The sequence below is a fragment of the Hypanus sabinus genome, chromosome 5 (assembly GCF_030144855.1).
Source record: "Hypanus sabinus isolate sHypSab1 chromosome 5, sHypSab1.hap1, whole genome shotgun sequence".
Lineage (NCBI taxonomy): Eukaryota > Metazoa > Chordata > Chondrichthyes > Myliobatiformes > Dasyatidae > Hypanus > Hypanus sabinus.
The window spans coordinates 21,207,855-21,225,162 of NC_082710.1; the positions used below are offsets into that span (position 1 = coordinate 21,207,855).

At 40.8% G+C, this 17,308-nt stretch overlaps 1 protein-coding gene across 1 annotated transcript in view; it reads right to left on the reverse strand.

The window, feature by feature from the left end:
• fbxl17 (F-box and leucine-rich repeat protein 17) overlaps positions 1-17,308 on the reverse strand; it is a 706,116-nt gene that overhangs the window by 200,029 nt on the left and 488,779 nt on the right. Inside the window, exon 8 of the mRNA XM_059969495.1 lies at positions 14,144-14,220. Within this exon, the coding sequence (XP_059825478.1) occupies positions 14,144-14,220 (77 nt within the window). The remainder of the gene's footprint in view (positions 1-14,143; positions 14,221-17,308) is intronic.

Here is a 17,308-nt window from a genome sequence, read left to right on the forward strand (position 1 = left end):
TCTTCCAATTTGTGCTTTGCTGTTTTCAAAGTTCCACTTTTTTCTGCTGTGAGGAGATCTTTATAGACAATAGACATAGGTGCAGGAGCAGGCCATTTGGTCCTTCGAGCCAACACCGTTGTTCAATGTGATCATGGCTGATCATCCACAATCAGTACCCTGTTCCTGCCTTCTCCCCATGTCCTTTGACTCCACTATCTTTAAGAGCCCTATCTAACTCTTTCTTGAAAGCATCCAGAGAATTGGCCTCCACTGCCTTCTGAGGCAGAGCATTCCATAGATCCACAACTCTCTGGTGAAAAAGTTTTTCCTCAACTCTGTTCTAAATGGCCTACCCCTTATTCTTAAACTGTGGCCTCTGGTTCTGGACTTCCCCAACATTACAAACATGCTTCCTGCCTCTAGCGTGTCCAATCCCTTAATAATCTTATATGTTTCAATCAGATCCCCTCTCATCCTTCTAAATTCCAATGTATACAAGCCTAGTCACTCCAATCTTTCAACTATGATCATCGCGCCATCCCGGGAATTAACCTCGTGAACCTACGCTGCACTCCCTCAATAGCAAGAAAACTGAAACTGAACACAATACTCCAGGTGTGGTCTCACCAGGGCCCTGTACAACTGCAGAAGGATCTCTTTGCTCCTATACTCAATTCCTCTTGTTATGAAGGCCAGCATGCCATTAGCTTTCTTCACTGCCTGCTGTACCTGCATGCTTACTTTCAGTGACTGATGAACAAGGAGACCTAGATCTCATTGTACTACCCCTTTTCCTAACTTGACACCATTTAGATAGTAATCTGCCTTCCGGATCTTGCCATCAAAGTGGATAACCTCACATTTATCCACATTAAACTGCATCTGCCATGCATCTGCCCACTCACCCAACCTGTCCAAGTCACCCTGCATTCTCCTAACATCCTCCTCATATTTTGCACTGCCACTCAGCTTTGTGTCATTTGCAAATTTGCTAATGTTACTTTTAATCCTTTCATCAAAATCATTAATGAATATTGTAAATAGCTGTGGTCCTAGTACTGAGCCTTGCAGTACCCCACTAGTCACTGCCTGCCACTCTGAAAAGGACCCGTTTTTTGAACCCTTTAATGAACTTAAAAGAATCTTTGTAGAACTGTGTTCATTTGTTCTTTCTTTCTGCGCAGTTTCCTTACATTCTCAGCTCTTCACAACTTTGTCAGCCAGCTCTTGATGTCCACTTGAAGTTGCTTGAGGAGTTCCCTCTCACTATCTGGGGCTTTCTTCCATTGTTTCCTGAGCTGTCTCCTTTCTCAAACCAGTTGCTCAATCTCCTGCTGCCTCCTGGACTTTATAGGTGGTGATAATGCCTTTCCATCCATCCTTGCACTGACTCCAAACCACTCTTCCCTGTAGCAGTAGATGATGTCTCCTATTGCATCTAACTTCTTTTCTGCTGTACCTTTAAGTTGCTCCAAAGTTTTCATCAAGTCATTGTTGATGATTTCCTATGCTTTCTTATCAGCAGTTTTACATCACTTCACGAGTGGTCTGTGCCCTTTGATCTTTCTCTCCTTGGGAGGTGTTGGTGGTTGGGTGTGTCCCTCAGCTGGGATTTCTGTGCTAACCTCCTCAGTGACAGGGGTGCTGTTGCTCTGCCAATTTTGGCTTGTGTCCGGTAGCTGTGCTTCACGCAACTTAGTTGAATGACTTCATAAATAGTATTGGTCACTGTGAGGCCCCTGTCCCTGCTCCCCCAAGCGCTTTTTCCTTCCTTGATGGCTCTTTAACCTTTTTCCTGATGTTACTTTCTCCCACCCACAGATGCACGCCTGACACTTGTGACCCACTACTCCTGTTGGTGTTCTGGTGGTCTCTTGTGCAGTACTCTCCTTATTCATGGTAGATTCCATTCCTAGGTCAGTAGGCACAGAAACACAGAAAGCCTATAGAACAATACAGACCCTTTGGCACCCAAAGCTGTGCTGAACATGTCCTTACCTAATAAATTACCTAGGGTTACCCATAGCCTTCTATTTTTCTAAGCTCCATGTACCTATACAGGAGTCTCTTAAAAGACCCTATTGTATCCGCCTCCACCACTGTCACTGGCACCAAATTCCACACACTCACCACTGTGGAAAACTGTGCCCTCTCATGCTAGCCATTTCAGTCCTGGGAAAAAGCCTCTGACTATCCACATGATCAATGCCTCTCATCATCTTATACACCCCTATCAGGTCACCTCTCATCCTCCATTGCTCCAAGGAGAAAAGGCCGATTTCACTCAACCTATTCTCGTAAGGCATGCTCCCCAATCTAGGCAACATCCTTGTAAATCTCCTCTGCACCCTTTCTATAGATTCCACATCCTTGACCAGAACTGAGCACAGTACTCCAAGTGGGGTCTGACCAGGGTCCTATGAAGCTGCAACATTACCCCTCAGTTCCTAAACTCAATCCCATGATTGATGAAGGCCAATGCACCATAAGCCTTCTTGATCACAGGCTCAACCTGCGCAGCAGCTTTGAGTGTCCTATGGCCTCAGACCCCAAGATCCCTCTGATCTTCCACACTGCCAAGAGTCAAACTGACCATGTTATCAGCCACTGAGCCATCTTGCACCTCCGCTTTCACAGGCTCTAGGGGTATCTTCCTTTGTTTCCTTTTCATAGCGTTAATGGGTGTCTCCAAACTGCTGAAGCAACATTGAGGACTGCCACCATGGGAAGCTAGCCCATGACAGCCCCAGTGGGGTCGATTCCCCCCTGTCAGCTTTCTTTCCACGCTGTCATGAGGTATTTTCCTTGTCCTCAGCTGCCCTTTCACAGCAATCACTGGAGAAGTCCAGTTAATCAAAATAAAATAAAAATTACAGGATAAGACATTAATATCCCTCATGCCAATGGGCCGTGAGCACTTGCTCGAGACTGCCTTGATGTTGGGAGCGGCACAGGGTTGACATGTAGTGGTTTTCAGGTGGCACCCTCCTTCCTTGATGTTTCATCGATTAGCCCAATATATCTCTGGAGAGCTCAACAATGACCTCTGACGTCTCACAGTCACGCCCATTGTGTCTTCCCAATCTCTTGGAGCCCAGGAGAGTTCTTTTTGCCTGATCCAAAGCTACTGACTGCTTCTTTCCACTCCCTCTGATGTGGCTCTGATGGTTTGCCGTGGAGTCTGACCATTGATTCCTAGCTCCTTCAGCAATTTGATGGTGGATGTGGCTATAAATGGCCTACAACCCACTTCCACAGGACAAACTGTGGTTTTCCAGCCCTGTCGCTACACTTCATCTGCTGGATCTGCATAGTATAGCATCTTGTGCTCATATGCTTCAGCCCCGGACTCCTCCCATGGGACTATGAGTCCCACAATGTAATAATTGGAAATGGAATTAAATGTAGGTCTCTCAACAACCATACTGAGCATGGGCAGTTACTATTGTGGATGAAGACTCTCGTTAGAATTCATTGCCAAAAGGTCATCCCCACCGGTCTCCTCCTGGCTTTGCTCCAATCAGAAGATGACAAACTGATTGTATTCCTAGTATTTTATTTTATTCCACCAGCATTTGCAATTTTTCTACTTTGACTGCAGACAGTATTTCTGCAATTAATAAAAGTAACCCAGAAAGACAGCAGGATTCATATACCAATTTTTCTCAAGGACCTCTGCCGCTCCATACAAACACAACAGCAACACCAACATAAATTAAAAAATTATGTGCCTGGAGCATTTAAAATATTTGCAATATGACACTGAAAGTGTCCAGTGAACTTACTACTGGGTTTCAGATGATCACTGTAATTCAATTCAAAATTTCTGAGTAACTTAATTTATCCTTGTGTTTAATTGCTTTCATTATGCAAATATCCCTTCATCTTTGACTCCTCTTGTCTTATTCCTTTCACTCTTTCCAATGACCATTACCTGTTGTATCACATGGTATCTGTTATGTTTAGTACCTTCAAAACATTAAACTAAATCAAAGGAAGACATAGTAGTCTGAAATGTGGGTCTAACTTTGTGTATACATTAAATAAAACACCCACATATGATATATGATGATGTATGCAATTTATGTATTTATATATATATAAACACATAATGAATTACTTAAGCAAACAGGAATGCTAAATGAACATATATGTGTGTGTGTGTGTGTGTGTGTATATACACAAGATTACTCAAATATTACTTAAATATTAAATACACAACAATGCCGACTGTATGTATAAATGCCTATTTTTTACATCACATATTTTTATTATTCTTATCACAGATTCCAAAAGGTGGGTAACCACACAATAACACTACCTCTCTGATGAAACTTCTCATTTTTTCCATTGCACGGACTTCTAAATCTAACTCTTTTACTTCACTGTATTTTCACTCCCTTATGTTTGCTTACTTGCTCTACCTATCGACTGTACGTCTCTCATTTTACAGTCTCCCTCCTTCTATTTATAATGCACCTCTAAGTGATATAACATAAATACAACACACACAAAATGCTGGAGCAACTCAACAGGTCAGGCAGCATTTAAAGGGAAGAATAAAGAGCTGACGTTTTAGGCTGAGATCCTTCATTACGACATCAGTGTCCTGATGTTCATCATTGATGTAACATAAAGGTCATAGTTGTTGATATTAGATCTGGATCAAGATCACAAGAGAGCAATGTTGGGTTTCTGATTCAGGATGGTTGGACTTGTGCAGTGAAAGGTATCTCAGGGTCACCACTGACACCAAAGGTGTAAATAGCTGTATTTATCCTCTGTTGCCAAAGAAGCCATAAGCTACAGGACAAATTTATGACCAGATCCACAAACAATGGGGTAGGACTTCCCAACAATTAGTTGGATTAAATTTTTGCCTATATGTCACTGATTGTCAGTCAAACAATTGAAACTGAAATCATAGGGGTTGAGTGAGGCAGAGGATGAGGTGTATCATAAAATACACTATAACTCTGTGTCCAGATTCTGCACAAATCCATCTGCAAGTTTATAGATGACACCAGCATGACGGGCCAAATCTCAAATAACAATGAGAAGTAGTACAAGAAGGAAATGAAAAACCTTGTGGCATGCTGTGAAGACAACAACCTTTCCCTCAATATCAGCTAAAGAGCTTACTGACTTCAGGAAGTGGTGCTGAGTTCCCTCCCCTGATACATATCTATGGCAATGCAGTCATTCCTGATTGAGAAGTTGCAGAACCTGGGCCTCTGTACCTCCCTCTGCAACTGGATCCTCAACTTCCTAACCAGAAGAGTACAATCTCTGTGAATTGGAGATAACATCTCCTCCTCGTTGATAATCAACACTAGTGCACCTCAGGTGTGTGTAATTAGCCCACTGCTCTACTCTATATATACACGTTACTGTGTGCTAGGCATAGCTCAAATACCATCTATAAATTTGCTGACGATACAACCATTGTTGGTAGAACCTCAGGTGGTGACGAGAGGCTGTACAGGAGTGAGATATGCCAACTAGTGGAGTGGTGCCACAGCAACAACGTGGCACTCAACATCAGTAAGAGCTGACTGTGGACTTCAGGAAGGGTAACATGAAGGAACACATAACAATCCTCATAGAGGGATCAGAAGTGGAGAGAGTGAGCAGTTTCAAGTTCCTGGGTGTCAAGATCTCTGAAAATCTAACCTGGTCCCAACATATCGATGCAGTTATAAAGAAGGCAAGACAGCAGCTATATTTCATTGGGAGTTTGAAGTGATTTAGTATGTCAACAAATACACTCAAAAACCGTGCAGAGCATTCTGACAGGCTGCATCACTCTCTGGTATGAGGACCGAAAGAAGCTGCAGAGAGATGTAAATTTAGTTGGCTCCATCTTGGGTACTAGCCTACAAAGTCCTCAGGACATCTTCAAGGAGCAGTGTCTCAGAAAGGCAGTGTCCATTTATAAGGACCTACAGCACCCAGGACATGCCCTTTTCTCACTGTTACCATCAGGTAGGAGGTACAGAAGCCTGAAGGCACACACTCAGTGATTCAGAAACAGCTTCTTCCCCTCTGCCATCTGATTCCTAAATGGACATTGAACCCTTGGATACTACCTCACTTTTTTTAGTATATATTATTTCTGGTTTTTGCACAATTTTTAATCTATTTTCATTGTATGTATACTGTAATTGATTTATTTATGTATTTATTATTATTTAATTTTGTTTTTTTCTTCTGTATTATATATTGCATTGAACTGCTGCTGCTAAGTTAACAAATTTCACGACACATGCCGGTGATAATAAACCTGATTCTGAGATAGTTGTGAGCTACAAATTCCTAGATGTAAATAGCTTGTCCTGGTTTAAACATGTAGATGCTATAGCCCTGAAAGCACATCAGTGCTGCTTCTCGCTCAGAAGGTTAAGGAAATTGAGCTTGTTCCCACTGACCCTCACCTACTTTCAGAGATGGGTTTTAGAAATCATCCAATCTAGATGACTCATAGTATGGCAATTGCTCTGCCCAAGGCTGCAACAAATTGCAGAGACTTGTGGACTCAGCGCAGTGCATCACAAAAACCAGCCTGCCCTCTATTGACACTTCTCACTGCCTTGGGAAATCAGCCAACAAAATCAAAGACTCCTCTCACTCAGGTCATTCTGGCTTCTTCCCTTTTCTATTGGGCAGAAGAAAAACACATACCACAAGGCTCAAGGACAGCTTCTTCCCACCTTCTGGATGCTAAATATAAACTCTAGATCTCCATCCACCTCATTGTGGCCCTTGCACCTTTCTTGTGAACCTGTACTGCACTTTCTCTGTAAATGTCATTCTGCTTTCTGCAGGGATTGTTCCCTCTGTGATTCCCTTGGCTATTTGTCCCTCTCCACTAATCTCCTTCCCCGCACTTATTCCTACCTGCGTAAGTGCTACATCTGCTTATACACCTCCTCCCTCACCTCCATGCAGGGCCCCAAACCGACCTTCCACTTGAGGCAACATTTCATCTGCGAATCTGCTGGGGTCGTCTATTGTGTCCAGTGTCCCTCCCCTCTTCTTCTATTCCCCACTCCGGCCTCTTACCGCTTCTCACCCGCCTATCTCTTCTCTCAGGTCCTCACCTCCTTTCCTTTCTCCTATGGACCACTCTCCTCTCCTATCAAATTCTTTCTTTTCCAGCTCTTTACCTTCCCATCCCACCTAGCATCATCCAGTTTGCCTCCTTCCCCTCCCCTCATCTTTTTAATCTGGGGTCTTCCCTGTTCCTTCTCTAGAAGATGGGGCTCGGTCCAAAACATCAATACTTCATTCATTTCATAGATGCTGAGTTCCTCCACATTCAGTGTGCGTAACTTTGGATTTCCAGCATCTGCAGAATTTCTGGTGTTTATTTAAGTTTAATTATCATACCATACATGACTACAGCTGAATGAGACCACGTTCCACTGGGGCCAAGGTGAAAAAACATACACAACACATTCAAAATAACAAGCACCCACAAAATCACACAAAAAAGCATACAAGTAGCCCAAGTCCCTAAATGACATGTTCCACAAATTGATGGTGCAGTTCCTGGCAGTACGCAATCCAGACTGATATTCAACTGATCAAACACTGGAGGACAGCACTGGCAGGAGTGGCCAGCCACCTACTGAGCACAAATGCCACATTAGACCCCGTCTGATATCTCCCTTCCTGCAATGCAGCAGCAGGAAAACCCACGGCTCGAGGCCTTGTTCTCACCACAACCAAGGCCATGCAGCTCCCCTGCTTTCTGTCACATCACCAAGCACAGGAAAAATGCCTGCAGCATCTTACATTAACAAAATCGAACAGGGACTTGCAATCGCAAAAGGACAATCACCCAGGGTTATGCAGCATGCCGCCTTTGTGCACCAACTCCAATGCCTTTGATACATTCCTGTAGTAGGCAGCAATATAGTCTGTACGCACTCCAGCTCCTCCAAGCCCAGTATATCTCCTCCAACACCCAGTCCAATTACTCCAATCAGCGAGTAGCTGATTGGGTAGACCAGCAGTATCCAAAGTTCGTACAGTCCAGCATTGTCTTGCGATTGTAAAGAGGACATTTAACAAAAAAAACTCCTTTGGTTGGCCCCTGAGCGGCCACTGTGTCTGAAGACGCCACCATCTTACAGAATATAATGTCACACTACATTCTGCAGTCTGATATTGTACTATGTTGGTATACTTATGTTTTGAAATTATCTATATGGATGGCATGCAAATCAGCTTTTGACTGTATCTTGGTATATGTGACCAAGGATGGAACCAGACTAGAATCTTGCTGGATAAAATGAGAAATATTCTGGTTGCATCCTTATTTATTTAGTTATCATTAGGAAGTTCCCTTGGCAGCTTCTCTCTCACTCTATAAGAGTCTATTAGCTTAATTCACTCATGACAACATCAGGAAAAACTGTAGATCCTGTATTTGGTAACTGGTCTTAGACCACCTGGACAATACAAACACCTACGTCAGGATGCTGTTCACCAACTATAGCTCAGCAGTTAACACCATCATTCCCAAAATCCTGATTGATAAGTTACAGAACCTGGGCCTCTGTACCTCCCTCTGCAATTGGATTCTTGACTTCCTAACTGGAAGACCACAATCTGTGCGGATTGGTGATAATATATCCTCCTCGCTGACAATCAACACTGGTGCACCTCATGGGTGTGTGCTTAGCCCACTGCTCTACTCTCTCTATACCCACGACTGTGCGGCGAAGCATAGCTCAAATACCATCGGTAAATTTGCTGATGATACATCCATTGTTGAGAGAATCTCCGATGGAGACAAGAGAGGGTACAGGAGTGAGATATACCAACCAGTGGAATGGTATTGCAGCAACAACCTGGCACTCAATGTCAGTAAGACAAAAGAGCTTACTGTGGACTTCAGGAAGGGTAAGACAAAGGAGCACATACCAATCTTCATAGAGGGATCAGAAGTGGAGAGAGTGAGCAGCTTCAAGTCCCTGGGTGTCAAGATCTCTGAGGACCTAACCTGGTCACAACATATAAAGAAGGCAAGACAGCAACTATACTTCATTAGGAGTTTCAGAAGATTTGGTATGTCAAGAAAAACACTCAAAAACACTACACAAATATACCTCTGACAGGCTGCATCACTATATGGAATGGAGGTGGGGGGGGGGGGGGGGGGGTGGAGCTAATGCACAGGACCGAAAGAAGCTGCAGAGGGTTGTAAATGTAGTCGGCTCCATCTTGGGTACTAGCCTACAAATTACCCAGGACATCTTCAAGGAGCAGTGTCTCAGAAAGGCATCCATTATTAAGGACCCCCAGCACCCAGGGCATGCCTTTTTCTCACTGTTACCATCAGGTAGGAGATACAGAAGCCTGAAGGCACACAGTCAGCGATTCAGGAACAGCCTCTCCCCCTCTGCCATCCGATTCCTAAATGGACATTGAACCTGTGAATGCTACCTCACTTTTTTAATATGTATCATTTCTGTTTTTGCATGATTTTTAATCTATTCAATATACATATATACTGTAATTGATTTACTTATTCATTTATTATTTTTTTCTTCTCTATTATGTATTGCATTGAACTGCTGCCACTAAATTAAACTTCACGACAAATGCCGGTGGTGATAAACCTGATTCTAAAATATTTGGAGGAAGATGACATAAAAAATCCTATCAAAATCTGTGCACAACCTGAGAAGGTTATGATCACAAAGAGAATCATCCATGAATGTAATAAGTTGTTTAGAAACAACTGTCACTTTGGAAAGGTGGGATTGGTTTTGGGTATGTACAATGACTTTAAAGAAAAAAGCCCTTGAACATGCCCATTGGATATGGAAAGGTCAAATTTGTTAAATCCTGATTTTATGCTAGGCATGAAGAAGAAGCAGTGTTTCTTGTTCTTCTCCATAAAATTGTAATTCTTAAACACAAGGCTGGGGAAGATGCAACATGTGATTTATAAAACTAATAAATAATGAATGATAGTTTCAACTGAACACTCAACATTACTATCACAAAATGATAAATTCTGATTTGATGGGGAGCAGATATATAAGAGAATGTTATAATAATTATGAACTTCACTGTATTAAATTAAGTTGAATAATGGTTAAATTTGCTGACCATAAAGATTATTTTCCCTTTGTCAGTGTCTCATTTTTAACATTGTGGAAATGAGAAACTAGAAATAATTTAATCTTGTCGCTGTACTTAATCAGTGACATTGCCAAATTCAACTCTGTAATGCTCTCTCAGAGGATTCTTAATTGTTGAAATGTTTGACTCCAGAGAGATGAGGATTCATGGCTGAGATAGACAGACTTCTGGTCTATAGGGGAGTAAAAAGCCCTAATGAACAGGCAGGAAATTGGAGTTAACATAGAGCATTGAACATAGAACGTTACAGTTAAGACCAAGATAAAATCCGCCCCAATCTTCTCAAATGCTGCAGCAAGCCTGAGGGACATTTTCCCTGCCTCATTTTTATGTCCTTACTCTGCATATTAGTGCAAGGAATAAAAATTAAAACAACCATAATCTCTTTGGTCTATATTTTCCAAACCTTTTCAGTGAAATATTTGTAAACTCCCTCTCCACTGCAATTGCACACCAAATGTTGTTACAACCAATGATGCATTCTCAACAAGTGTTAAACAATGCAACACATAGGTTAAACAAAGCCACACACAACACACACACGTTAAACAAAATAACACAAACATTAAACAAAGCAACACAAACATTAAACAAAGCAACACACACATTAAACAAAGCAACACAAGCTTGTTAAACAAAGGAATACACACGTAAAACAAAGCAAAACACACACATTAAACAAAGCCACACACATACGTTAAACAAAGTAACACACGCAATAAACAAAGCAACACACACATTAAACAAAGTAACACACACACGTTAAACAAAGCAACACACACATTACACAAAGCAACACACACATTAAACAAAGGAACACAAAGCAAAGCAATTCACGTGCCAAACAAAGCAACACACACAAGAGTTAAACAAAATTGGTTATAAAATTACAAACTCAAGAGATTGTGCAGATGCTGGTAATCTGAGCAAAGTACACAAAATGCTGGAGGAACTCAGCAAATTCCTCCAGCATTTTGATTTGTGTTCCTCCAGCATTTTATGTGTTGCTAGTTATAAAGTTAACTTGAATAACATTGTCTTTGTTCAAAATATACCACTTAATGAGGCCCTGGATCAAATTATTTACAGTATAGTTATTTGAAATTATTAATAGCAGATTAACAACAGATAGACAGATTACTAGATTTTGAATAATGACTTGTTTAGATGACGACATGTTTAGACCAAGTGAACCAGGGAACATGAATGAGTCTACTTTATGTTAATCAAAATTATGTAAATGCTGTTGGAGAAAACATGAAATAGTTGCAATGACTCACAATTAACAGGCTCAGAGCCATCATTTATTTTCTAAACTGGAAAACAAGTGGGTAAGATAAATTAATATGATGGGCATCTCTGTTAAAAAGCAAATTAGAGAAATACTACTACTGCAGGAGTTATATACCTAGAAATTATACAGTGTATTAATGGGGAAGTAAGCAGTGGAGAAATAAATTATCTTTTTCTGAGGGCTCACTACCACAAAAGACGTCATGCAGAACAGCCTGTGAATTACTATCCCTGAAGAGGCTCACTGAAAGGTGAAAGATCTGTCTTTCAGGTTCTCTGTCATACATCATACACAAGGTCTGCAACCAGATTTGAGAGGTGAGGAGTAGGGTCAGGACATTAGCATCAGGAGACAGTGAGTGGGTGGGGAGGGGAGGTTTGTGGTGCTCAGCTGAAGGGGACTAGATTGGACGGTATCTAAATAGAAGGGGGTGGAATATAAGTGTGGGGTGGAGGTAAGTAAGATGGCAATTTATTGAAGTGGTGATAGGATTGCAAACAGGGAAGGGGGAAGTGTATTGAAGAGCCATGACCAAAGGAGGAAGTGGGCCACAGAGAGAAGGGAAAGCCAAGGACAGACATCCTACCCAGTGGAAAGACTGCCGAGCCTATGGCCTCCTTGGGCAAGTCTGCACTGAGTAATGGTGAAGGAGGCCCCACAACACTGCTGCTGGACAACTGGCCTGCATGATCCACAGGGCATACTTGCATAACAGTACACCTACCTGAATGAGCATCCATCCATATTTTAGCTTTTTAGATGTATGGAAAAAGTGCAGACTTTGTGCAGCTTGCTGTAAATCCGCAGTTTTTCTTTGCAAACAGGTTTTTACTTATCACAACATACCAGAATGAATGCAATATAATCCAATTTCAAGGCAACGCTGTCACAAAGAACATTCATCAAACATTGGAATGCAGGAGGTGGTAATGTCTAGCCTGAAGTCTGAAGTACCTGTGCAGAGGTCCTGAATGTCTTAAGCCTCATTATTCCATCAATAAAAAACTACTCAATTGCTCAACATTTGACTCTCTTGGAACTAGATTGATGATGACAATATATTATATTTCTCTTATGATTGCAGCGGACAGTGATACGGTAAGTATGAGTACAGCGTTCACATTTACATTGGTTTAATACTATATATAGTTACAGAAGCCTTCTAAACAGACAGCAAGATTGCCCTTGAAACCCAGGCCTCTTTGTCCTTCATAAAAGCAGCCACTGCAGGAAGCACCTTGTCAGTCGTTACCTAAATTGTTCAGTGAGCCATTCTGCCTTGGATCATCTAATACACATCCTGTCATTGGTTATATGAATCTCCGCTGCAGACTGAGACATGACGCATCACCCTTTCTTCCTTACTTCAAGTTTTGTGGAGTCTAATCCAACGTAACTGAGCAACCAGTGAGTGACAGTTACAGACTATAACAGAACAAACTATGAAAAATGCACAAAATAAATAAAATCTAATTTAAATAAGCAGAATACCCAAGGATTTATCTTCAATAAAGTCATATAAACTTCACTAAAAAATTATGAACATTATAAACAACAATCGTATAAAAAGGAAAATAAGATGAAAAAAAAATGTAGGAGAAGAAAAACAAATATTTTTATAGCACTAATAAATTCCTTGTCGTAGATAGAGCTAGGGGGTTGGGAATGATTTGTTCCAACTCCAATCTGAGATGACAAGGTTGGGGCAAAATGAAGCCAAAGTACCCCCAATATGTTTTACATCGTAAATAACCTAGCAGTAAAGTACACACTTTCATGACAATTTTACAAGCCAGTAGAACTGATCAGAGTAGAAAAATCTCTCATACATATAGGCTCCTGGTAACTTCTGTATTTCAAATATTAATACTGAACTAACTTAAACCTTTTTCTAGCATGGCAACACTGATTATAATATTTAAATGCTTGCAAAAATGCTGTACTGTAATAAAAAAGATTCATATACAAAAATACCTGTTCCGATTTTGAATATGAAGGGAATATTTCAAAAACAACTTGCTAAATCTGTTGCTATCATTTAAAATTGCTTACTTTCAATACTTCAATGGTCTAACTTTTGGTAACTATGTAAAAGTTTCCACGGATCTACAATTGAACCTAAAATGATTGACCATTGTGAAGATTTAAAAACTATTACTTCAACAAAATACTGTGCAAAAGCCTGAGGCACCCTAGATTTTTTATATGGTTTCAGATGGTATGGCTTCCACTGAGCTCTGATCTCAACATCAGCAAGCTTGTATGAGATTATCTTGAGAGACAGAAGCAAACGATAGGGCCAAAGTCAGCAGAAGAACTCTGGTAACTTCTCCAAGATGCTTGGAACAACCTACCAGCCAATTTTCTTATAAAACTGCATGGCAGTGTACACAAGAAAATTGATGCAGTTTTAAAGGCAGAGGGTGGTCACACCAAATATTGACTTGATTTCGTTTTTTTACTGTACAAAACTATAATAATTTTTTTGATATTTAGAAACTTTTCATTTCATCATTTTTAAAAGCATCTTTACTTTACAGAATTTTTCACATGCACCTAAGATTTTTGCACAGTACAGTATGCATCAGCTTTTTATGAATACACTTGAGAGGCCTCAATGCCCTGTACATATTAGATGACCTTATAATCTCAGGTTTGCAGACACAGGCATATCTCAAATGCAGAAGTGATAAACAGCAGCATACACACCGTAATCAGTGATCTTACAGGATACCAGGTACAGCTCCTTCAGGCTCTTTCCTTCCTTAGCTATAAATTCCACACAGCTAAAAAAAAACAAAATAAAGCACCCACGTTAATACAAATTGGAGAAACGGTTTGAACGATTAAGCAAACAGGAATTCCTAACACGGTATCTGGAGGAAACTGATGAAATAAGGCAAAATGTTAACTTTTCCCCATCATTACACATTCTTCCAACCCCAAGTACCAAGGCAACAATACATCAATGTCAGCAAAGGGTAAGGTTTTGTTTGGCTTAACTTTCTAAAGAAGAAAAGCAAGAGGGTTGTAGTAGTGGAGGATTTAAAATTCCCCAAACTTGACAGGGATTGCCTTAGAGAATATGGCTTGGTTGGGATGGAATTCATGAAATGCATCTGGAAGGGCTTTCTGAAGCAGTATGTAGAGATTATATAGATATTAGGGAAGGTGCTGTACAGATTTTATCTGAAAGAATGAGATTGGGCAAGAGATAGACATAGCTGTGGAAGATCCCTTTGGGGCAGTAACTATAGCCTGCTAAGCTTCAAGGAAAATGCTATTCCTGAACATAAAATGCCTAGATTGGGGAAGGCATATTTCAATAGTGTAAAACAGGACGTAGTAGAAGTAGATTGGGAGCAGCTACTTGAAGGGAAGCCACAAATAATAAATAGGAGAAGGTTAAAGTGTGACGGTAAGAGTTTAGAGCTAGCATGTCCCCACGTGAATAAGAAGCTAGGATAACAAGGGAATATTGGTAACAAAGGAAATTAAAGGTGTTGAAGGTTTGATCAAGAAAAAGGAGGAATATGGGAGAGAACTAAAGAAAGAAATTAGAATGGGAAAAGGGGACCATGAAAAAGATTGTGACGTGGGATTAAAAGGAATCCTAAAATCTTTGAAGATAGCTAAGGAAAGATATCTTCAAGGACCAAAGGGGTTAACCCAGGTGTGGAGCCAGGAGGTCAGAAATGAATACTTTCCAATGGTACTTAGCAGACAGAAGGAAGCAAAGGCTGAAGAGTTACAAAAGAGGCAAACTAACATGCTGGAGTTTATTTGAAACAGGAAAGAGAAAGAGTTAGAAATGTGGGTGTCTATTAGAAGGGATCAATCCTCAAGGTCAATTGGGTTTCATCCCAGGTTTCTAAGGAAACAAAGGGCTGAGATTGCTGAGGCTGAGCCAGAGATTTTTGCATCTTCATTTGCCAGAGGGCTGAAGCACAGTAAGTGTTATACTATTGTTCAAAACAGATGATAGAGAAAGACCTGGAAACTACAGGTCAGTGAGCCTTATCATCAGTGTTGGAGGAGATTCTAAGGGAGAGGACAGGTTCGTAAGGACTGATTGGGAGATCAGTATGGTCTTATGGTGAGAAGATCAAATCTCACAAATTTGACCTGAGTTTTTGGAGGATACAATTAAGAAAACTGATTAAAGCAGATCAGTATACATGGAGTTCATTAAGATTTTTGACAGGTTGCAACTGATAGACTTCCAAACATATTAGAGGAGCCAAAAGCCCTGTGAACATTTGAAAAACAAGTAGGTATACCGATAAAAGTGGAAAAATGCATTAATATGGAGCAGACAAATCCCATGAAGACTTGGAAAGAAATATGTCTGCTCACTGTTAGTTTATTTATATGTATTTTTCCAATACTCATTAGAAAAATTCCTCATTACTGGCTTTCCAAATGACTTCAGCAATACAACGGTACAAAGATGTTACCAATTAACTTTGAAGTGAAAACTCATTATTTACATTTAAAGTGTCATTGCTGGAAAAGGATCTTAATGATTGTAGTGATGACTTGCAGCAGACTGAAAAGCTTGAGCAGATAGATATTAAGAAAGAGGATGTGCTGGAGCTTTTGGAAAGCATCAAGTTGGATAAGTTGTGGGGACGGGATGAAATGTACCCCAGGCTACTGTGGGAGGCGAGGGAGGAGATTGCTCAGCCTCTGGTGATGATCTTTGCATCATCATTGGGGACGGAGAGGTTCTGGAAGACAGGAGGGTTGTGGATGTTGTTCCTTTATTCAAGAAAGGGAGTAGAGATAGCCCAGGAAATTATAGACCAGTGAGTCTTACCTCAGTGGTTGGTAAGTTGATGGAGAAGATCCTGAGAGGCAGGATTTATGAACATTTGGAGAGGCATAATATGATTAGGAATAGTCAGCATGGCTTTGTCAAGGGCAGGTCATGCCTTACGAGCCTGATCGAAGTTTTTGAGGATGTGACTAAACACATTGATGAAGGAAGAGCAGTAGATGTAGTGGATGTGGATTTCAGCAAGGCATTTGATAAGGTACCCCATGAAAGGCTTATTGAGAAAGTAAGGAGGCATGGGATCCAAGGGGACATTGCTTTGTGGATCCAGAATTGGTAAGCCTAGTAATTTCTGAGGTAAGGACATGTTTGGCACAACTTTGTGGGCCGAAGGGCCGGTATTGTGCTGCAGGTTTTCTATGTTTCTGTGTTGTTTGTAACAGTGTCCTGAACTGGAGGCAGCAACCTCAGATACAAATGGGAGAGGAAGAGGAAGAGAGGGGTTAACGGGGGAGGGGGGGCAGGGTACATAGTAAAAGGTCATTACAGGATGGACTTTGAAAAATGTAGTTAGAACCTGATCATTTGAAATGCTAGACCAGCAATCAGTTACAAGTATATCTGGATAATAGATAGACTTGTGATAATAAATCTATAATTTGACGACTGAATGTAGTTAATTAGAAAGAACTGCCGAAGTTCTTGGCAGCAGAAGCAGTCTTAAGAGACCTTGTTACAGTTTACGATGTACTCATAACCAAGAGAAAGCTAATTAGAAGGGTTGCATATTGGTTATCTTTTACTTTCCACGTTGAGTGATCTCAGATTACTCAATTTAAAGCAAATTGTACGTTAAGAAATAGTAAAATAACCAGGTTTTAACTGCCCAGATTTTGTTATGAATGTATATCTGTGTCAGTAAAGTTCACGTCAGACTAACAGACTTCAAGATAACAATGCCATTTTCATCTACTTCCTTTGTCAGAATTCACTTTTCTCAGAAGCATCACAGGTACCATCTTACACCAATCAGTAAAGAGTAAATATGCCTTTGGTGTACTAAAGGGAAAGTGAAATAGGGTTTTGGCTTCGGGAGG